The following is a 23,778-nucleotide window of genomic DNA, read 5'->3' on the forward strand; positions in this document are numbered from 1 at the left end:
CCCTGGGTCTTGCCACCATCACCTGCAGCCACCTGTCCTTTTGCCTGGTACAGCTGCTCACTTGTCTTTGTCCCTCAAATCTACCCTCCCCTCAGCTGCAAAGCCATTTGCTCATGTACCTCTTCCATCTACACCTTCCTGATACCCAGAGGATAAACTGCCTGCCTTTGTATGGGGAACACAGCCTCCCTGGTCTCACCCCTGTCCATTTCACCAGCCTTGTCTCTGCTACTCAATGATGTATCTTTTACACTATAGCAGCAGCTTAATGCTCTTAGATAATTGTTCTTAAATAAACTGTGCTCTTTTATGCCTCCATGCATGCCTTTATTCCCAGTTAATCACTCCCACCTGTGGCCCCCTCTGTTCTATAAAACTCATCCTCTGAGACAAAGCAGAGACATCTGCTACTTTCAGCTTTCACAAAACTATTTCAGTTCAATGTCCATGCTCTCTCTACTCATAACAACCTTTGCATACGTCTATATTGTTACTACCTCTGCCGTTATCTGTTTGGATCTCTCTCTCCCACTGGACTGAGCTTTTGAAGGCAGGAACTGTTTTTTATTTATCATCATATCTTCATTATACTTGTATATCAAACCCAGCACCTGGTAAATATAGACGCGAAATAAATATTTGATGAACAAATGAATGCTGTGCATGAGGCACACATGGGACACTAAGTAAGTCTGGATATGCTGATTGATTGAAAACAATGACCATGGAGTACTGTGAGATCCATGTGGAAATGCTTCGTCAAAGTCACTGCCCGATGACAGCCGTTCCGGCAGGTGTGCGGCGATATCTACTTGTGGTTTTGATTTGCATTTCCCTGATGATTAGTGATGTTGAGCTTTTTTTCATATACCTGTTGGCCATCTGTATATCTTCCTTGGAGAGATAAAAAGGACAAAAGACAAAGAGTGCTGGCGAGGATGTGGAGAAACAGGAGCCCTTGCACCCTGTTCATGGGAATGAGAACTGGTGCAGCCACTAGGGAAAACAGTGTGGACATGTCTCCAAAAATTAAAAATAGAACTACCGTATGATCTTTCAAACCCATGTCTGGGTGTATTTCCAAAAGAACTGAAATCAGTATCTCAGAAAGATACTAGCACTCCCAAGTTTATTATAGTGTTACTCATAATACCTAAGGTGCAGAAGCAACCTCAGTGTCTGTCGACGGATGAATGGATAAGGAAAATGTGGTACACACACGAAATAGAGTATTATTTGCTTTTGTTAAAGAAGGGATCCTGAAATGTGTGACGATATGGACACAGCTTGAGGATATTATGCTAAGTGAAGTCAGTTACACAAAGAAAAATACTACATGATTCCACTTTAATGAGGTATCTAAAATAGTCAAACTCACAGAATCAAAGAGTTGAATGGTGGCTGCCAGGAGTGGGGGGGAGAGGAAATGAGGAATAATCAATGAGTGTGAAGTTTCAGGAGAATAATATCTAGACACGCGCTCTACAACACCATGCCTGCAATCAGCAATGCTGTATTGCACACTGAAAAACTTGTTAAGAGGGGAAATCTCATGTTAAGTCTTCTTACCACAATCAAATTTTTTTAAAAAGTTATACTCCCTGCCCTGGCCAGGTGGCTCAGTGGGTTGGTGCATCATCCCAAATAATAAAAGGTTGCAGGTTCAACCCCTGGTCAGGGCGCATGCCTAGACTCTGGGTTCAATCCCCAGTCAGGGTACCTATGGGAAGCAGCTGATCAGTGTTTTTCTCTCTCTCCCCCTTCTCTTCTAAGATCAATAAACATATCCTCAGGTGAGGACTCAAAACTTAAAGTACTTTTTTTAAGTTTAATATCATCCTGATATTAAACATGGCTGGTACTTTTTTTACTACTTTTTTGCTTAATAAACATTGTATATATTTAAAGTGTATGTGATGATTCGATGTGCATATATACAAGTGCAATGATTAGTTATAGTCAAGCTCATTATCATATTTTCTTCTTCCACTGTTACTATTTTTCTATTCTGTACTATTTATTTTGTATTCTGAAATCTACTCTCTTAGCAAATTTCCAGGATACAATACAGCATTAGTGACTGTAGTTCCTCCTCATGCTACCCATCAGATCTCTAGACTTACTCATTTTACACAACTGCAGCTTAGTGCCCTTTGACCCCTGGTAACCACTGTTTAGCTCTCTGATTCTGTGTATTTGACTTTTTTAGGTTCTCCATGTAAGTGAGACCATGCAGTTTTTCTTCCTGTGTCTGGCATGTTTCACTTAGTGTAATGTCCTCCAGATTCTTCCATGTTGTTGCAAATGGCAGGATCTCCTTTTATAAGGATGGATAATATTACTATATATGTGTGTGTGTGTGTATAAATAATTGTGATATGTGCATACATATCTATTTATCTGTCTATTTTTATCTATTTATCTGTCAGTGGTCACTTAAATTATTTCCATTTCTTGGCTGTGAGTAATGCTGCAGTGAGCACAAGGGAGGGAGGGAGACAGAGACAGAGAGAAAGACACAGTGTGTGTGTTTCTGTGTGTCTTCGAGGTACGGACTTCACTTCCTTTGGACATATACCCAGAAGTGGGATTGCTGGACCATATATGCTATTTTTAATTTTCTGAGGAACCTCCATAGTGTTTTCCATTGCAGCTGCACCATTTTTCCTTCCCACCAGCAGTGCGTAAGGGTTCCCTTCTTTCCATATCTTCACCAACACTAATCTTTTTTTATTTTGGTGATACCCATTTTTACACGGGTGGGATGATACCTCTTTGCCTACCACCGCTCCAATATGAGCTCTCTCCTGGCCGCCCTGCATCTGCCTCTGGTACCAGAGCTCCAAGCACAGTTAGAACCGTAGGATGGAGTTGATGGATGAGCCCTGTGAAGGCGTGTGGCCCGTGTTGGGCATGGCTGTTGGTCCTGGGGCTAACAGGGTTCGATGTTATTCTGAACCATACTCTTAGGCTAGAACAACTGGGAATGGCTTTATTTGCTTTGAGTACCGATGGTGAGATAATTTGTAGATTATTTAAGTGGCTTGATATGTAAAATAATCCCCCAGAGGTTACACGTGCAGACGGGCAGGGCCAGGGCCGTGGACGTCAGTTGCCGGTGCACGGAGGCAGTGCAGAGCTGCCGCTTCTCCTGTCTGCGCCTGCCGCACTGACCCGCAGCCAGAGTGGCCCGGCCGGGGAGCCTGTGGTCCGCCGAGATCTGAGGAAGGTTTTACCACCTCTGTCTGCCCTTCTGTTCTTTTACAATCCTGATTTTGAAATCCTCTTTTTTTAAAATTTACTTAGTCTCTAGGCTAGATCTATTTCCTTTTCTTCCATCCTCAATACAGGCACATAAACACAGTATTCTATTACTCCCCCTCCCCAAGAAAAGAGCTAAAACCAGAAGAAATTAGGACATACATTAAGAAAATTGGCACAAGAAGAGCATGTCTTTCTTGGAATTTTCTTAAAGATTCTTTTTGCTTGGAAAGAAATCCAAACTGTAAAGTAAAACATACTCCATTGTTAATAGACTAAAATTCAGTTATTTTCCAAGACACACTAACATTTTGCTCTGTCTGCTTTTCCTAATATGCACATTTCTTTTAGTCCAGGTCCTCATTGTGGGAAACATTTACATATCCATCTCCGGGCTCCATGGTTTCCTGCGCAGTGAAATATGTGCTTAGTGGTTTCAGAAGCACTGGCTCTTAACTCATTTCACCAAGAGCAGCAAATCCTTAAAAATGAAATTTTCCAGGCACTTGGACCCTAAATCAACCTTGTGGGGACAGACGCATTAGAATCCTATCAGCCCGAGGCCTTATAGCCTTTAAAAATGTCATCATCCAGTCCCCAGCGCAGCCTTGTGTGGCTGAAGAATGACTGTACCAAGGCTGTTTTAAACCTTTATTAAATTTCTCATTTGCCTGCAGCCTCATCCCTTACAGGCCTGGAGTCTGTTGATTGCTGTTAATTTGTTCTTGTTAAGCTGGTCTCTAGGCTATAGCTGTGTTTTCAGTGAAGTTTGGCTCTGTGGGAAGATTTGGGGCTTGTGTGGGGGCAGAACTCCCACTGTGGTTGCCACCCTCTGGCTTGTCAAGGTCAAGTTCTGTGCTCTCCAACTTTGCACCTGGCTGTCCAGAATCTAGCCCAGCTTTCTGCTCCGTTTGTTACTTACAGCCCCAGCCTCAATCCTGCCCCTGCCCCGCTGTCCCACCCCTGCTGGGCCCGTTTCTGCCCCGCGCTGACCTCCATCCAGCACATGCTAGATCTTCCCCAGGGCCTTGACCAGCCAAGCGAATTGGGACAGGGAGTCAGAGGACCACTGCGCCTTAAAACCAGAAAGAATATCGGGAATTTTCTAGTCTGTCCTCTCTATGTTTGGATGAGAAAATTTGGGTTCAGAAAACATGTCAGGGGCCTGTTAATGGTGAAGGGCCCATCAGAGGCGATGGCGGAAGTGGAGTGAGAAACCATGACTTTATGGGATGAGTTGTATTTGGGGTATTTAATAAAAATGTCTCTTCCTGTTATGTTTGTCAGATGACTGTTGATATCTCCAGAACTAGATGTTGCTTACAGCAGCATCCCAACGTCCAATTTAAAAATAACTTTGAAAGAGTTCAGCGGAAAAGGGTGACAGCATTCTAATTTATTCCGACTTCTGCTTGTGCTTATTGCATATTAATGGCAAAACTGTAACCTTTCAAATACCTGGGTTGGGCATGGTAGGATGACAACATGCAATTTAGGGTGATTTTTATCACACTGATAAAATTTCCTTGTCTTCCTGTGATGATTTGTTAAACAAAACGGACCTGGAAGGGGCCCTAAAATGTACGGTACACTTGAACTGTGTTGGTTTTTCACTGACGCGTCATCTGTGGAGGGATAGCATTACACACGATGCGATCAGTGACATTTATACGTGGAAGGCTGTCTGGGAGGTTTTCAGGGTATAAGGGATTCTGCGTTGAATAATGTGCAAAGAGCTAAGGTGGACTTTTTGCTGTTTATTAGATCACAAATTAACTTCTGTGCTGGCAGAACATGCGACTCCTTTGCTGAGACAGTCTCTGCGGCGTGCAGTGCAGGGCGTCTCTGCTGCATGAAAAGGGCCCTTCCTTCCAGCGGGCGGTCTCACCAGCACCCTGGAGCTGCCGTGTTTCAGACCCTTACTTCGGCTTCTCTTCCAGGCTCTGTGGCTACCCTCCTTTCTATGATGAAAATGACTCCAAGCTCTTTGAGCAGATCCTCAAGGCAGAATACGAGTTCGACTCCCCCTACTGGGATGACATCTCAGACTCCGGTAAGTCTGTGTGGCTCCGGCCCGCGGCCCAGGGGAGTCACATTCAGACCACCTGACCCGGGCAGGCCTGGGACGGGGGAGCGGGGTTCAGGATGCTCTCCCCTTGGGCTTGACTTAAAAAGTGAAGGTCAGACTTGGAACAAGGGGCCCAAATCAAGCCGTGGGACAGGGACTCACTCCATCACCGAATCCTAGCCTCGCCCTGGCCTGGGGGCCCCAGGAGTACTCTCCATGTGCCGAGCTCCGTAAGCTGTATACGCGTGCCGCCTCACTCACTCCTCAGGACCACCCATCCGATGGTGTTACTATTATTCCCATTGGACAGATGAGGAAGCTGAGGCCCAGAAGGTGAAATAACTTGTCCCAAGTCACACAGGTAGTGAGTGGCAGTGCTGGGTCTCACACCCAAGCCCCCTTCCAGAGCCCGCATCTCAGCTACTGTGCCACACCATGTTCCCAGGGAAGTCCATTGTTTCTTCCTCAGGGGCGAAGGTCAAAACCAAGGCCCCTGTAAACTGATGAGATTTCTCAGGCTGATAGGAAGTGGACAGTAGTGATCTTCCTTCCTATCAGTTCTCCAAGGCTTGCAGGAAAGAGCCATGTGGGTAATATTTTACTTCTGACATGGGAAGGGCATGGCTTTCTCTAGAAGCCCAGGCCTGTGGGCAGTGAGCTGCCCAACCCTGTGAGCCTGCAGATTTCTGGCCTGGTCCACGGTATCATCTCCTGATTCTGTGACCTGGTCTGACGTGTTCCCCATGTCCTGCTGTGGGGTCGCACCCCATCCTGGGCCTCCAGACCCTCTCCACTTTGCATATGGGTACATGTCACGGCATCACCAGTCCAAGACCTGGCCGGGGGAGCAGATGCCCCAGAGGTTTTGTTGGCTCCATGGCATCTAAAACACAGAGAGGACTTCAGCAAAACAGCTCCCTGTGGCAGCAGTGAGCAGAATGAAAGGCTCCTGGTGACCAAGATGTTTCATCTCGGAACTGGAAGTGCCACCAGCTGCCAGAGGAAAGGAACTTCTGAATTGGGAAGGCAGGGTCCCAGGCCTGGCATGGCTGCCTTTTCTTTGGCAGGTCCCCATTTGGAGTTCTAAACCTTGGCTTCCCTTTTCCCCAAATGTTGGTACCATGTCCAAGGTACCGTCACGTCTGTGGAGGGCCAGTCCCATAGTTTTTGTGCTACACACAACACTCAGAGCCCACTGGTATCCATCTCAAACACAGACCGATTCCTTCTTTTGTGCTCTTTCTGAACAGCAAAAGACTTCATTCGGAACCTGATGGAGAAAGATCCAAATAAAAGATACACATGTGAGCAGGCAGCTCGGCACCCGTGGTAAGAAAGCACCCACGAAAGACCGTGTATCCACCACCGTCCCAGGGTAGACCTCCTGTTGGCTGCCACTCACTGTGAAAGCCACAGCAATGGCTGCATTTCACTCTGGCCAGTGGCCTTAATCCTGTCCCCACGCCAACACCTGGAATCCTTTGTTCCCTCAAGCTCACTCTGCTAAATGGACTAATGACAAGTTACGCATGCAAAAGCTGGCTGTAACTTTTTCACTTTACATGACTTTTGGGGGGATTATTTTTATTGAAAGTAATTGCCCACTGAAGCATTAGGCTGGGAGTTTTATTCCTTGCGTTTATTACTTAGTAGCTAAATGAACTGTTATATATTTTTTCATTTTCAGATGCATTTCATGTTAGTGTGTCTCCAGCTCCAGGGGGACTAGTTGACAGTTTGTGGCATTCTGTGCACATTTTCAGCAGTGCCCTTGAGGCCACCTTGTTTTGTGCCACTTGCTAGATTTGATCTCACCTTCACTGTCCACTAGCTGGGACTTTGGGTTTATGCTTCTCAGAGCCCCATTTGCTCACCTTTCAGTTGAGAACACTGATACCTACATTACAGGGGTGACAAAATCAATAGTCGAGAGGCATTCTGTGCACATAAAGGGTTTGCACAACGTCTGGCTTATAGTAAATGCTTCCATGCGGCATTATTTCTAAAGTACCACGTGCATCTATTTTGGAACAAAGACCTGGGGTAGTAACATATGCCACATGATGAAAATAAATTCTGCCCAGGAAACACGCTAGAAACCCATCCCCTTGTTTATCCCATCACCTGCCGTAGCCTGTCCTCCAGGGCCTTGGGTGCCGGGTAGCCCGCCAGAGAGGACCAGCTCAGGACAGTGCCATGACCTGGCTCCACAGCATCTCATTTAGGGGGCACCTGTTATGTTCCAGGCACTGTACTAATTACATTAAAATAGCATCTCATTTTGTTTCTTTCTAATAATCCTGTAAGGTAGGCTTTATCTCCATGTCGGTGGTATAAGCAAAGGGATTTCGAAAGGTAAAGTGACTGAACCAAGACAGTACAAGTAGACAGTGGCAAAGCCAGAACTGTGGGATTCCAAAATGAATGCTCTTTGTCGGCAGGCAGATAGGCGGCCTGAAGGGGAAGGAAGGAATGGGCTGGAGGGGGAAATAAATACTTTTCTGAATGAGGAAGCAGTTTGATTATATACCATCTTGATTTTATTTTTTTATTTTCTGGACAATAGGTCAAAGTAGGTGACCACAAAGAGAGTAAAGTTTTCTTACTTTGTAAACAATAGGCTTAAAGCTGTAGGACCTTTCCCCTGGTTTTATTGAGATATAATTAACATACAGCACTGTGTAAGTTTAACGTGTACAGGGGAATGCCTTGACATAGGTATTTATTGTGACATGATCACCACGGTAACTCAAGTTAACATCCATCGCCTTATATGGTTACAAACATTGTTCTTCCCTTGCAATGAGAACCTTTAGAACACAGCACATGGTGCTGTTAACCATGGTCACCATGTCGCACATTACATCCCCAGCACGCATTTATCTTATATGTATGGGACTTTAGGGATTATCTAATAAGGAAGACCATCACCTCAAAAGAAGGGAGATGATTTGCTTTCAAACATTTGTTCACTAATCCAGCCTCACTTTGTGGAAGGCAGGGAGGAGGCCGGTAAAATCCAGTTTCTCCTTCACCAGCCATTTTGAAAAACCGAAGAAAGGAGAGGTCTTTTTACGGAGAAGCCTGGCAGAGGGACAGGTGGGCTCAGCAGAATCAAGGAGGAATTCACAGAGGTTCTGAGCCTGGTGCTGTGTGAACTGTTTCACCAGGTCAGCAGGACAGGGCGGGGCTTCCAGCCCAGGCGAGCGACCTGGCTCACATGTGGGGCTTCCACGGCACATCCATCCCTCCTGCCAGCAAGAGCGACAAAGGAGCGACACAGGAGATGAGACTAGGAAGGAAGCACAACTCGGGTTCTGGCGTGAGCCCTGTGTAGCCTGCTTGAGTTCCAGTCCTGGCTTCACCACTATTACTGAGTGGGGGGCAGGCTTCTTAACACTTTGGACCTCCCCTATAGAACTGAGATCATGAATAACAGCAGTAGATATCCTACAGGGCTTTTCTAGAGATTAAATGAGATAATACATACAAAAAAGAAGAGTACCTAGTGCCTAATAAATCTCCAGTCTATATGAGTTGCCATTATTTTAGTGTTGTACTAAGGAATTTGTATTTTTCTCTTTGGACAGTGGGTTTCCCTGGCAGATCTTAAGCAGGGTGATCAGATTTGCATTTCAGAAAGCTCATCCTGGCTGCCCGATAGAGGACTTGTGGAGATGGGGCATGGGAGCGTGGCAGAAAGGTGCAGACGGGAGGCAGAGGGAAGGCTGGCCCAGAGAAGCGTGCAGGTGGCCTGCCCAATGGCACAGGAATGGCAAAGACCACAAGAGACACCCCCACGGCGGGGAAACGATAGGTCTTAGACAGAGCGCTGGAGGGCAGGGTGAAGCACAGGGAGGGTTTCCAATGTAGGGGGCTGGGCGGAGGATTGTGCTAGGAGAGCCAGCAGGCTTGCGTGAAAGAGAATGAGGAAGGTGTGGGGTCCTCCAGATGGGGATCGCTGGCATGTGCTTTGCTGAATGAGTCTGGAGCTCTGGGAAAAGGGCGAGCAAGAGAGGAAGGCCTGAGTCACCAGCCTGTGGGTCACAGTAGGATGTGTTAGCATGTGAGCTGAAACAGATGCCTTCTTCAGAGGTGTTTCCCCCCAGTGTTTTATAATTTTTACTATTTGTTTCAAAATTTCCAAAAAATCAAACATTGGAACATGATTTTTAAAACAAGAATGCATCTGACTCAGGCATCATTGAAATGCCCCTCATGCCTGCCTGTATGATATACCTGTTGCCTTTACGTGAAATTACTCGGGTGAAGGAGAACACAGATTCAGCTGAGAGCTGGTGGAGAGTGGAGCGGTCGTTCCAGTGGTGTGTAGCTCTGTCCACATCACCCTCCTGGAGTCCGTGGTCTCCGCACATCAGCCGTCTCCAGAGGGCAGCTTCTCTTATTCTGTGCTTGATTGTCCAGCTTAGTCAAGGCCACTGAGGGCCAGGAGAGGCCTCCGGAAGTCACAGAGGCCTTCCCTGAGCCTTAAAATAGACCACTCCAGACAGGGGAGGGCTCCTCGTAGAGGCAGTCAGCCCTTCTTCCAGCCCATCTTTCCTGAGCCCCTCACTTGCGGCCCTGCCTTTCTCCTGGCGGTGCACGGAAGGAACTAGCAGGTGGCTGGCTGATGGGCAGAGTGCAGGATATGGCGAGTGACATGTGGGAACCCACCTCTGGTTATAGGGAAGCACCTTGATGGGGTTCGCTCGTCCTGTTCAGATTGTTCTGAACTTCAGTCTCCAGTTTCAGTGACAAGGAAACCAAAGTGATGGTCCTGGGCATTGGTGCCCCAGGTGTCACAGCACCCCATGGCAATGGCATTGTGCCCACCTTTGGGACCTGATGTGTTAGGCAGGCCAGGGTGGCACCTGCAGCCCTCTTCTCAGTATTCACAGAGACCCCTCCCATCATCTGTCTCCACCCAGCAAAGCTGGAATTAGGACACAGCCCAGGAGCCTGGGAAACCCCTGCCTGAGACACACACAGGCATTGCCAAGCCTGTCTTAAGCAAGTAGCTAGAAAAATGCAAAATTGGAACCGCAGAAGTAGGGCAGCCTCCATATAAAACACCAGAAAGCAAGGAGAGATGAGTTTGATTCTCCTTGTGTGGAAGAGGACACAGTGTGATTTATAACATATATAGTATTTATAATAAATGCCATCTGCAGTGCTGGAATAGAGGTAAAAACTGAAAAGCCAGGGGGAGTAGGAGATCTGCATGAAATGTGACTGTCCATGTGTGTGTGCATGTGTGTGTGTGCGTGCTCGCAGTGTGTATGGATTTATAAGGAAATTTGCCTGTATTGGGGGTGTTGTACATTCATAGGAAAATTGAGATGCCAACTAAGGCTCCTTCCAGTTCTAAGCTTCCATGTCTCCTGTTGATGAATAGTGCTGAAGCTAGTAGCACTGAGCATCAGGAGCATCACACGTTGTCATGGTAACCTCCCTGGCTCATGGTGAGCAGCAGCCTCTGTTCCATTGTGGTGCCCACAGGAGGAAGATCCTGTGCTGTCAGGCCCAGGGCGGCTGCACCCTCAGGACGACTGCCCACCAGGAGCCTGTAGACCACCATCATCTGTCCTGCTTGATTCTTTCCTAGCACAGCATACCTGAGCACTGTGGGAAGTGAGCGAGGAACATTCCTAAAATAACTGGAAGTGTGCATTTTCCTTCCATCTGAGTCCATGCTCACCCACGGAGAAGGGAGTCTCCCGGCCTGCTCACCAGTCTGTTTGGTTTGGAGCGTGGGTCTGCCCTGTGGCCGTGCTCAGCCCCTCGAGTTCCATACTTCCTACCGCTTCTGTGCGGCTGTTTCCAAGAAAGAGCTGGCCGCCAGCGAGTTGGAATGGCCTCCTTTTCTGAGGATGGAGCTTTTACAAAGAGTGTGGGAGGAAATACTCACACAAGCCCTCCAGGAGAAAGAGCCTAATGAAGATGTCTGCAGCCCCCTAGCCTCCTCGTCACTCCGGTTTTGGATGGACTGCCCACTCAGATATCCTATTTCTACTCGCTACGTGTGTCTGGGGGAAGGGGGTGATTGACTGTTGTTGGGAGTAGAAATCTGGTTCATGACAGTTAGGTTCTGAGTGTCCTCTTACCCAAGTATCCCCAGCCCTGCTGGGAACAAGTCAGGAGTCTATTTGGGGAGCTGCTTTTGGAGGAACATCAGACTGTGTTCAAAACATAGGCCCAGCCTGACCCAAACTGAACATCTAGTCCCTCAACCATGTTTTCCGTTCTACAGTGAAAGGCTGGTTATATGGGAACATATTTTTTATCCAGGGAGTATTTCTTGTCTGAATAAAGCATCTTCCTTTCACTTCCCAAAACATGTGGACTTAATAGTCTGCATCCAGGCTCTCTTGTGTCCAGGACCCTCAGGGTCTGGGAGACGACAGGTTTCCTCGCATACCTTCCGGCCAGAAAGGATGGCCCATATCCCTTGCATCTGTCTGCCCTTTAACTTCTCCAAGATGGAAGGAATTATTTCTTAGGCATCAGGTGTCAGCCTAGAATTTCATGGTTTGCTGAAAAGGAAAGGGAAGATGGAAGGATGCAAGCCCAGAAGACTGAGTGTAAAAGACAGCTTCCTCTGAATCCGGGGGGAAGGCCAGTTGTTGAATGTGGAGGGAGGATGGTGTGAGGTCGAGAAGGGATGTGCGGGAGAAGAATGGGCCGTGAGTGCCCTCCAAGTGATGACCGAGACCAGAGAGGTTATGAGCTAAGAGAGAAGAGGGAGAGAGGGAAGTGTAAGTGGGGTGGGGGTCAGAGGGAGGAAGTTATAGGACGACGGGGGCCAGAGGGGGGGGGGACTCTAAGGACAGGAGGTAAGGAGGAAACCTACCTTCTTTGCTAATGGGAGGCTAAAGAACAAGCAGGAATTAATGCCTAGTAACAGCAAGGACCCAGTTGAGCGTAAAGTGTATGTGGTCACGTATGAGAGCTCATCCGGGAAGTTCAGGAGCAGATGTGCTGGGCAGGGCTGAGCCAAGGCTGGGAACCCTCTCGCTGAGCACAGAGGAGGCGGGGTGTGGCTGTAGGTGCGTGGAATCCTGCAGAGCTTAGTTCAGCTTGGATGGAACCATAAGGGAGCTGTGGGCCCACGGCTGTGAGCTGGTCCACGGAAAGGAGGGCCCAAAGACAGCAGAGAGAGGAGCCTTCGGCAGGAGGAAGCTGGGAAGAAGGCCCTGGGACAGTTCCGGTGGGCAGACCGGGCAGGGAACACATTCAAGACAGTGGAGGTGAAGCGCTGCAGGTAGAAAGCTGGTGTGGAAGGAGGAGGGAGAAGGTTGTGCTGTCATCGTGGATGTTGCAGGAATGGGGGTCAAACAAGGAGAAGTGAGAGCCAGGCAGAGGTCAGCTGGGAAGGTGCTGGCCCATCCTGGAGCAGCTGCAGTGTGTAGAGCTGGGACCTTGAGTGCGGTGGAGGGGATCATGTGGTCAGACCAGAACCATGCCGGGGGAGGGCAGCGAACGCCAGCCTCTCTGCCAGCCTCAGGAAGGGGTGAGGACGAGGCTCCCCTGGGAAAGCATGGCCAACGTTGGAGCCCCAAGAAACCCTTTTGAAAAAGCACTTGTGTTTCAGGATCGCGGGTGACACAGCCCTCAGCAAAAACATCCACGAGTCTGTCAGCGCCCAGATCCGGAAGAACTTCGCCAAGAGCAAGTGGAGAGTAAGTCTTGCATTGATCAAACCTCACCCCACCCCCGCAAGTTTAACCACTCCTGGAATCACTTGAGCACCTTTTATTCGAAGGGTTACTGTCACCCGTGTTGCATGAAACCCTAGAACCTCATCCAAACAATTTTGCTAATTTTAACCAATAATGATGAAGGCCTGCAGTATCACGGTGTGAGACGGATGAAGGCGGTGATTTAACATTGCCCCTCTGTGAGTCAAAAACGGCAATAGTGCCAACTCTGACTCATTTGATGCATCTTAGCGTAACCCCAGTTTTCTCCTTTGCTGGAACTTTGACTGGCTGACTTGTAATAAAGTGACACGAGGGGAGACAGACAGGAAATCTGAGCGGCAGTCCTTGGTACTTTCTGGTAAAGATGTGATGGGTGTAAGCCATTGAGGTTTTGTGACCATCAGCTGGCTGCCTAAAGCCTATATTCTACTCAGCACGGGGAGGTAAGCGCCAGCAGTGAGCAACTGTACAGAGACCTTTAAATTAATTCCACCAAACTCCTTTGTTTAGAGGAAATGCTATTATATAGAGCAAAATCACCAGTGATAGGAAAATTAAAATTATTTTAAAATGTCATTATTTCAAGGTACTGTATTATTATAATATGCCTTTTATTGTAAAAGTCCCTTCTCTTAGGGTATAGAGAATTGGTTTGCATTTATTCTGTATATGTATTATATAAGAAGAAAACTCTTTTTTTATCTCCACAATATATTTTGATTGGGAAAGGGCCAAATACATTAGTGTATTTTTGAAAGAAGGGACAGTATACATTTTCTTTCTAGAGTATCATGAGAACGTTTTCAGAAGTTCAAAATACTTAGGATAACAGGAAAAATAATATGAGACAGTCTGCCTCTTTTTCACTAACTGGAATTATTCTGTCTGCTTTTTTCCATTCTTAAATTGTAGCAAGCATTCAATGCCACAGCCGTCGTCAGACATATGAGAAAACTCCACCTTGGCAGCAGCCTGGACAGTTCAAACACCAGTGTCTCGAGCAGCCTCAGTCTGGCCAGCCAAAAAGATTGTGCGTATGTAGCAAGAATAGGGTTTTGCCACTGATGTTCACGACAGGTCTGGGATAGAGAGGAGGTCACTGTCGTTTGCAGAGTCCCTGCTGTATGGCAGGCACTCTCAACCATTTACCCCATTCAGTACTCCTAACAACCCTAGGGCATGATTTGATTCGTTAAATATTTTCCTTTTTATCAGATTTATTGGGGTAATGTTGGTTAATAGCATTATACAAGCTTCAGGTGTACATGTTTATAATACGGTGTCTTCACACTTAACTGTGTGCCCACCACCCGAAGCCTGGGCTCCTTCTTGCACCTCGTATTTGACCCCCTTTACCCTCCTCGTCCTTCCCTCATCTCCCCTTCCTCTGGCAAATGCTGTTATCTTTTTGTCTAATAGTTTTCTGTGTGATTTGTTTGTTGCTGTCTGTTTTATATCCCACATGCGAGTGAAGTCATAAGGTCCGTGCCCTTTTCCTTCTGATTTATTTCACTTAGCATAACACTTTCAAGATCTGTCCACGTTGTCACAAATGGCAGTATTCTGTCCTTTCTGTGGCTGAGTAGCATCCCATGGCACACATGACCCACATCTTCTTTATCCTCTCGTCCATCAGAGGACACTCAGGTTGTTCCCATGTCTCGGCTGCTGTGAATAGAGCTGCAGCGGACATGGGAGGACATAGACAGATAAGCGCTTTCAGTTTTTTCAGGTAGACACCCAGGAGAGGTATTGCTGGGTCATATGTACTCTATTTTTATCTTTTTGAGGAACCTCCATACTGTTTTCTATAGTGGCTACACCAATTTACATTCCAAAAATTAATTATTGTATATCCACACAAACCTAGGCATGGGTATTTCCACTCATAACTGAGGGGTCTGCTCCAGGTCCCTGTCTATCCAGACAAAAGCCCCGGCACCTTCTGATCCATCTCCCTGCCCTCTGACTTCCTTGTCATTATGAGTCGCCTTTAAGGGTTGAGGAGGGGACAGCAGAGGCTTGTGACAGCCTGATCTCGGGAACTTTTCATACAGATTTTTTATGAGAATGATCATTGGAGCTGATTTATATAAAATGCATTGGCTTTGCAATCAAAGTAATTGTAATACTATCTCATTGTCCTTCACCTCAGCATGGAATGCTGCGTCATTGAGCATGCACTTACGCTCTCCTTATATCTCCTTCACTCCTCCCCCCACCCCATATCTTTACCTTAATCTCCTCTCAGGCCATGCAGTGCTCCCCTCTGCTTTGTAGCAGCTGCCTCGATCTTCTCCATCAGCCCTCAGCACCCTAGCCATTGAGCACCCATCAGCTTGGCCTCATTCTGGGCATTATGCTTTTTCCTTCATCACTAAATAACCCTTCCACCTCATTCAGGAGTGTCCAGCCCTGCCATTTTTCCAAGACTCTCCCCAAGCATCCCTGACCCAATTGCACACCACTGCACATTCACAGTTCAGCCCTGATCCTCTCCACCCTCTGCTGAAAGGGCACCTGCAGTCGATCCTTTCTTGAAGGTTCATACAATGGCTGTGGCAGTGAGGCCATCATGAGCACTTATTTAATGGGTCATCCAAGCCTGCAAATTCATGTGGGGGTGGGGGCCACACTACTGGAGCTGAGCAGCAGCAGGTTCATGCACATCCAGACCTTTGGCGCCAGCACACCTTGCTCGGGGAGTGCTGTACTGCAGTCCGTAAGGAATTTTTTCAGGCCGGGGGCTGCTGTGTCCACACAGGAATCGGCAAACAGCCCCATTTCAATGTGCTCTGGTCTCAAATGCTTCTTAGCCAAGAGTACAGACCACACGCCAAGCAGGTGTCATAAGGGGGTATATCCCATTCTTTACTCATTCTTTAAATAACGACTTCACGAGGCTGTTGTAAAAAATAAACAGTTCTCATGGCAGTGGATATTTAACACCTCACCGATGCCTAGTACATAGTAGGTGCCCAGCAAAGGGAACCTATCATATTGTGGTGGCTAAACCATGTCATAGTCAAATGCAAAACAGGTATAATGAAAAAAAGGAGGGAAGAGTTGAGTCTAAGAAGAAAGCATTCTGGTCACACTGTCAATGTTTTCCTATGGGAAAGTAAAACCTAGCATCCAACATGGGGAAGTTTGGCCTCCGCACAAACCCTTGCAGTCGGAGCGGGGAGTATTTCCTTCTGAAGTTGTGAATCCTTGTGTCCACTGTCCCTGCAGGTCTGGCACCCTCCACGCTCTGTAGTTTCATTTCCTCTTCGTCAGGGGTCTCAGGAGTAGGAGCGGAGCGGAGACCGAGGCCCACCACTGTGACGACAGTGCACTCTGGAAGCAAGTGACCGGCTCTGGAGGTGGGGCCCAGGGGCGGGGCCTCGGGCAGAGCCAGAGAAGGGAGTCCCCAGGGGCCACCAGTGCCACCAGCCACTCCAGAGTGACCCCACCTTGCATGGTGCACCTTCCTGCACAGGACTGGAAGACAGAAGTTTTTTTATGGCCATATTTTATACTGCAATTCTGAAGTGTTCATTTCTCATAGACTGTACTGACTCAAGGGAGCTGATTTAATAGGATCTGGTGCTGTACATATGAATCTCGCAAGGCTCTAATGGAACGAACTTTCTTTGTCCTCTCCCCGGCTTCTGTCACTTCTGCTCTTCTCAGTATAGGTAACCGTCTATGTTGTATTTTTTCGTTAATGACAAAAAGAGGTTTCAACTGGATTATTTAAGTATTGGTAAATATTGTGCATTAGGGTTTTTTTTTTCCTTTTAAGATATGTGTCCTTGCAATCTGTACTTCTTGGTTACATGACCTGTATCTTTTGCTTGTTGGTAGTAGAGTTTTATGTTAACCGTTAAGAGATTTTGTTTCTTCCCAGTCAAATTTCAAGGTATTGGATATTTTTTGAGTTTCTAACATGAGGATTGAGAATCTGTGTCCAAGGTGAAGAGAGCACTTTACTCCTATCCCTTCTGTCTCTGCCCCACCCTGGGAGGGCAGCGCTCTAAGAAGACAACTGGGTGCTTCTGTGGGCCTGTCTTCTCTCTGGGCGCTTTAGGAGGGAACCTGCCGAAACCCTTCCTGGCAGCTCCTCCGACACCTCCCCCACCAACCAGAGAAATCGAGGGGCCTCTCACCATCAGCATTGAGAAGTCGAGAAGCCTGTTCCCCCAAGACTGAAGGTTGAAGACGTGCCGTGAAGGGGACGCCCGCCCAGCAGATGTGTAAGGACCTTCCTCACAAAAGGAACGAGGCACCGTTCCGCTCAAAGGGAACTTTCCACGCTGCTTATTTCTCATGAGGGGGTAACCCACGAAAGCTCTGCTCTCAGCTATGCAGTTTTCAAAGTAATCTCTCTTTCTCTCTGTTTTTTAAAAATGCATTTCTAATCTTTCACTTAAAATGACCTCCAAGTCACATAAGTTGTTTCTGCATATTTTTACTCTGTTCTTGTACGAATATTATCTGGAAGAGGAGAGGGAAATGGCGTTGGAAAAGAATCCATTTATCTGGGGTAGTGAAGAGAGTTGACTTGCCAAGCAAGCAGGACACGGGCTACAGTGATGGCCAGAGACTGTCTCAGCCAGGCTCAGCTGGCGCTTAAAGCTGTCCCTCTGACCAGGGCTATCAGAAAACCAAAGACCTGTGATGGGGGCGTCACCAAAGGTCCCAGTCTGCTGGGGACTGAAGGACTTCCCAGGGTGTAGGACTCACAGTGCTAAAACTGGCAATGGCCCGGGCAAGCCAGGCCACATTGTTCACCCATGTGGTGGATAGATGTGCAAGATGAGCAAGCACAGTGTGAAATCCAGGGCAAACCACTTTTCAAGGGGAATAAAAGCATGCTGTCTCATAGAAGCAGGCAGGTGTCTCCAGAAGCCAACTTTGCAAAAGCTCTCCGTCGACAGCCATGCAGTGCCCGGGGCCTGCATTCCGCATGGTCCCTGTAGGTCTGTGTGTCCCTGTAGGTCCACTGTTGTCCTCACGCCCCGCTCCTGCAGTTGGCCAGACTTGGCAGGTCCTGTGGGCCAAACCATGTCTGTCACTTGCACACCTTTGCCTGTGTCCAGGCCACGTGTTTAGAGGTAGCCTCCCCAACACGCACGTGGGCAGCATCAGCAGGTTCAGTGCTCCCTTCCGCCTCCTGCAGGATGGCAGTGCAGGTCGCATCGGAGCAGCTCGGAAGGCAGGCAGCGGGTCTCTCCTGTTCCCACACACGTCACAGGCACTCAGCCCCTGGGCAGGAATCCCACTTGGCATCTGCCACACATGCAGCCAGAGTAAAACCAGGCTATCGCTCTTTGAAATCTGTATAAGGCCTGGAAAACTCTAAGATGACAACAGACCCAGTTAAGAAACAAGCATCAATTGAGTTAGATACGCATCAAACCCACCCCTCAGCCTTCATGCAATAAAAGCATGAATCTTGTAAATGTAAAGAGAATCTGAGGAAAGGTAGGCATCTCTCCAGGAGTTTTAGTAGGATGTTGCTCATTAACGAGTATAATGGGACATTTAAGTTTCTACAGCATAAGAAAACAAGGAATTAGATGTTATCAGGGGGTGAAAATTTGCCTGAATTTGGTACCTACAACGTGGGCAGTGTAGTCTTCAGTTCTTGGTTCTGTGTGTGATACGCAGGCGGTTGGTCACATTGGAAAGGCAACATTTGAAGCCAAATTCTATTACTGGTGACTGTATTGTTTTCTGGAGCTGTTATGTGGTGTGCATGTTATATTCACTTCGTCTGAAAGTCTGTCTTACCTGGAAAGTGCAGAACAGCCGAAAGGTGGGCACTGTGGCCAGTGCCCTCTGTGGTTGGGGTCGGCTCCTGGTGGCCGTGCTTGGCCTGTGACACGTCAGGACTCGATCTCATAGTGTTGTGCCCGGGGATAGAGACAGGTTTCATCCCAAAGGTTGAACTTGACATCAGGCAAGTCCATAGCATCTCAATGCCACCAGACTTAGATTATTTCCTATTGTTTTATGAAGAAGAGAAAATAATTACTGTATGGGAGAACTTTTGACCTTTAGGGAGAACATGAGTGGTATAAGGCTAGAGGTTCTGTTTCAAGTGTGTTTGGTATTACTTATGTCTCATAACCACAAGGGAAGAGAGCCCAGAATGTGCCTTTTGTTAAGACCTGCAGGGTGAGTGGCAGAGTTCCAAGACCCTCGCTGAAGTCTAATTCCACCAACAGGAGCTGAGCATCTCATACGTGCTCCGGCTTATACCCGCCCTCGAGCCGCTGTGTGGCTGAGGCTAAGGGTGGACCTATGGCCCCCACCACAGGCTTCCTCCCTACCCAAACCCCCCATTTGGTCTCTTTCACCTTCTCAGAGCAAGTGGATTTTTTCCTCACTTGAATATTACATTTGAAACAGTGTCCTCGAATGGCCTCCTCAGCTGCCTGTCTGTGCCTCCCTAGCTCCCCTGACCTCCATCTCACCATGGAAGCCATAAGTGAAGCTAGCACTTGTCTGGAACAGTGAGCACGTGCCCACGTGCAGGCCCCAGACCGACCGGCAGCATGCCGCTAGCCGGGGCCCGGGAGCCTGGACTGCTCACTGCTGTCCCTCAGAGAGCACGCCGGCGTCTGGGGTGTCGGGCTGGGGTCAGGTAGCAGTAGCTGGAGCTGAGAGGGGCAGCGTCTGCTCATGTGAAGTGCCCATGACCATGGACACCCACAAGAAAAGATGCCCAGAGGAATTGACAGCCACGCCAGGCTGCTCCCTGCAGTTTCACCACCTCCTACTGCCCCTGGCTCCCAGGAGAACAGAGGGGATATGTCCTCTTCACATTCCCTTTTCAAAGAAAATTGCAGAAAGCAGGCCCCCCCCAAAACCACTCATGGCTCTGCATTCTTGACTATGGCAGTGATACCAGTCACTTCTAAAATTCCACCACCAGAACAGAGCAGCTCCCCCTGGCACGGGAGCCTGGCCTGCGAGAGGGACCCACTCTTCAGCTAGCTCTTAGCATAGTGTCCTAGGAACTTGGCAGTCAGCTTGGAACTAAAGAAGACACCCTTGGCTAAACAGGCCAAGCGCTGGCACTGCGGAAGCATGAACCATCTGATGAAAGGGATTAGGCATGTGACCCTAAGACTCAGTTTACCTGCTCAGCACTAATCTCATCCTGTTCATTGCCTACTTTGGTGCCCAGCGTGTCCTGGATGGATTGTGGGTGGGAGAGGGAGACTCAACTTTAGAATGAAAGGCAAGGACAGCAGAGACGAAGGGAGCCCAAGGGACCCCTCCTGAAAGGGGACTGACTGACCCTCTCCCTCAAGGAGCAACAGCTAATCTGACTAACCCACTGGGGTTTGACAGTTCAGGAGCAGGTTCGGGCAGAAAGAAAAGACTGTATCCCAGGGGGGATAACTCGGTGTTGTTAAGGCTGTGGCCCTGTGGCCCCATGGCCCCGTGGCCCACCCGGAGCCTGGGCTGCTGTTGCTCTTGCACTGGAGAGGCCACACCGAACCGTCACCGCTCCAGGGCTGGAGACTGGAGGGCTGGGCCATCGCCTCTGTGCTCCTGCAGGCAATGCCCGCTACTCTGTGTGATCGTCACAGCACACTGTGGGGTTTCCTTTGGAATTGAGAAGGGGAAGCAAGGACTGGCAAAGGGCAGCTCCCCCACCCCCTTCCACAGACAGAAATGAGATGTACTCTCCCAGGGTCGCACATTGCTTCTGGCCAGCGAAATGAAGGTCATTTTGACTCAACCAGCGCACGAAGCCTTTGCATGTTCTCCCGAAACGATGCCACTTGTCCTGTCTACTCACACTCGGCAGTTTGCCTTTTCCTTAACACATTCCAGACCAAAACACTGTTTAATTTGTCTCCAAAACAAATGTATAACTGTACAAATCCACCATTCTTTGCAGGGGAGGGGGGCATTGCGCCTGGTTCTAGTTGGGGACTTCAAGTGTACGTGGCATTTGCAAAACAAAGTATCCCTCCAGTCTTTCGGCTTTCAGAATCAAAAATGTTCAGATGGAAAAGGCGAACTGGGGAAACAGATCCTAAAAGGAGAGAGACACTTCCTGAAGACTCGAGAAAACTGGTCTGCAGGTGAGCCAGCTACTGTAGACAGCCCACAAGGAGGAGAAAGAGGAAGACAGAGGCCCACGCCCTCCTCAGCCCAAACCTCCATTGTGGTCCCCATGCCCCGCGACCTGCCGCCCAGGTGTGGGCACAGCAGCCCGGCCCCACTGCGAAGATGGCCCTGCATGCTGGCCGAGGCCTGGCCTGAGGCAGGCGGGCAGAGCGGCACCCCGGCCTCCCCGGTATCTGCAGCAGGAGCAGCCCCACTGGCAGTGCCGGGGCCCCACGTCTACAAACCCAGAGGCTGCACATTTGGCAGCCAAACCCACAGCATGTGGCTGCCAGGTCTGGTTTTGTGGACAAAGCGAAGTGTGGAATGGCTTCTCTGTATCTTTCTACACCAAAGGGACAAACTGTTGCATTCACCCTTTGTACTAAAGCGCTTCTGCATTCACCACACTCATTTTTAACCTTTTGGTCTCCAGGGAACTTCTATGATGATTATGTCTTCTGATTATTTACTGAATTATTTTACTCAGAGGTGATTTTATTTTCTTATTGACAGGAAAAAAAGAAAACAAGAGGAGTGTTTAAGGCATTAGGTGTAGCGATAAAATGTCACCAGGGACTCAAAAGCCCCAAACACCAGATACATTACTCCTCAGAGGGAAACCTTAATCTGCACAAGCTGAGGTTCCTAGGGCCTTGGAGAAGGCCTGTACTTTGGGGAGCAGTGTGCAGCCAGCACTGGCAGCCGGACTGGGAGGGGAGGGGCGGGAGAGGGAGCTGTCTGTGCCCTTCTCCCCAGGGCACTTGGCCTTCAGAGTGGTGGGAGATGCTGTCCAAATGGCAACAGAAATGCTTCGTTTTCAAAGAGAGCGTTTATCTTAGTCCCACGCTCATGTTGGAAGACATAAAAGATACATTCCGTCCAGAATCAAATTTGGGGCAATTTCTCAATTGGCTTTAGTCACTACACACAGTGTCATCGCCCTTCTTGCAGCTGTCCCAGCACTAAGCATGTTTCCCAAAAGCTTCTGATGTCAAACCCAGGAATGCCCCTGTGTCTGTTATTACCGGGCTTGCAATTGGTTCCACTTTTCCATGAAAACATGCTCGTCCAAAAGAAGGGAAACTGTGCATTTAGTCCATGCATGTAACAAACTCTGCAAGAAGTTTAGCCCTCATAGGTTTGCGGCTCTGCAAAAAATGTGAATGGGCTACACAGCAGATGATTCTCTGCCTTGACAATCATGTACACATACCAAGGTTTCTATCATAATGGCAATGAGACCGATGACTTCTTGTTTTCCTCCAATAAAGACGATTAATCACCTTTAGATGTGTGTGGTTTGTTCCCTCCCTCACCTTGAGGTGCACGTGGAGCAGGAGGCAGGTGTCCCAGCAGCTCTCTTCCTTCTTTCTGAACTTGGACCTGAAGGAAGGAGTTTGAATTGAGCCCCCAGAAACACCTGAGGTCCCCTAAATATCTCCTGTCACTGTTCCAATGAGCAAGAAGCACCGAGGGGGGAGACAGTGGGCACAGCTCAGCTTCGGGGTGTGTGGAGGGTACCCAGGTTGAACACCCTGCGAGACGGGAAAGCTCCCCTTTTCCTTGCTGCTCCAGAAGGTGCTGGAGATGAGCCTAGAGAAACTTAAACCACACTAGCTGGACAGTGACTGGAGGAAAAGCCAAGGCATTATAATGCCCGGGAAGCCCTCTCTGAGGATGGTGGAGAGGGCTCACACACCCGCCCGTGTTTTCAGCACAGCCCTGAGTTCTTGATGTCCAAAGGAAGGTTCTTTTCTAAGCAGAAGGCTGGCTGCTATCTTTTTCTTTTGGGGGAAGGGGTTTGTGGGGGACTTAGAGCTAGTTCATAGGTCATTATATATTTGAGGGGGATTGGTTCTGACTGTTAGTCAATTCTGTCAGTCAAAATAGTAAGTGACTGTATAGGGGAAAAATGAATTGCCGTGTGTTGTAGAAATGGGGAATGAACTCCGTCCCACACAGCCTGCCTCAAGTGACCACCGCATGGGCCCCAAAGAAATGCAGGCACCCCTCATTTTATTGCACTTCACAGATACTGCATTTTTTCTAAGACTCTCCACCTGCAAAAAGATCATGACTCGCTGATGGTTATCATTTTTTAGCAATAAGATATTAAGTTAGAATATGTGCACTGTTTTTTAGACATAATACCATGGCACGTGTAATAGGGTGCAGTGTAACATACCCTATTGCCTCACTGTACTGTGACACTCGCTTTGTTGCAGGGGCTGGAACTGAACCCATGATACCGCCAAGGTCTGCCTGTTCAGTATACACCATCTGATGTCTAGTCCTGTAGTTGATTATGCTTTCTCTTGGCTGAGACCCTAATTACGAGGTATGCCAACACACAGAGGCCATTCGGTGGGTTCATAGGTGACATTACTAATGTGGATTTCATGGGAAGAAAAAGGTCTTTGGTAACTTAGGACTAATTAAAGAGAGGGCTCACCAGCCATGACTGAAAATTTGGCCACAGCAAATGCACATTTGCATTGTAGAGTATAAAGCTGATTCTGATAGAAAGCGGGTGTTTATTCGGTCCTTGGAGTTGAAATGTGTGAGGTCAAACTTACTTTTTGCCCGGCTGCAGCCACACGGACCAGGCCAGCACGCCTGTCCCTCCAGCATCCA

The 23,778-nt window shown here is 48.3% G+C and overlaps 1 protein-coding gene across 3 annotated transcripts in view; it reads left to right on the plus strand.

The window, feature by feature from the left end:
• Positions 1-22,432, plus strand: part of CAMK1D (calcium/calmodulin dependent protein kinase ID) — a 454,947-nt gene extending 432,515 nt beyond the window's left edge. For all 3 annotated transcript variants that reach the window (XM_045857651.1, XM_045857649.1, XM_045857650.1), the window contains 5 exons: positions 5,202-5,314; positions 6,580-6,658; positions 12,921-13,008; positions 13,942-14,059; positions 16,264-22,432. In XM_045857651.1, the coding sequence (XP_045713607.1) occupies positions 5,202-5,314; positions 6,580-6,658; positions 12,921-13,008; positions 13,942-14,059; positions 16,264-16,382 (517 nt within the window). In that variant the 3' untranslated portion in view covers positions 16,383-22,432. The remainder of the gene's footprint in view (positions 1-5,201; positions 5,315-6,579; positions 6,659-12,920; positions 13,009-13,941; positions 14,060-16,263) is intronic.
• Positions 22,433-23,778: the final 1,346 nt, after the last annotated feature.

The sequence above is a fragment of the Phyllostomus hastatus genome, unplaced genomic scaffold (assembly GCF_019186645.2).
Source record: "Phyllostomus hastatus isolate PE091 unplaced genomic scaffold, TTU_PhHast_1.1 phas_scaffold_1674, whole genome shotgun sequence".
NCBI lineage: Eukaryota > Metazoa > Chordata > Mammalia > Chiroptera > Phyllostomidae > Phyllostomus > Phyllostomus hastatus.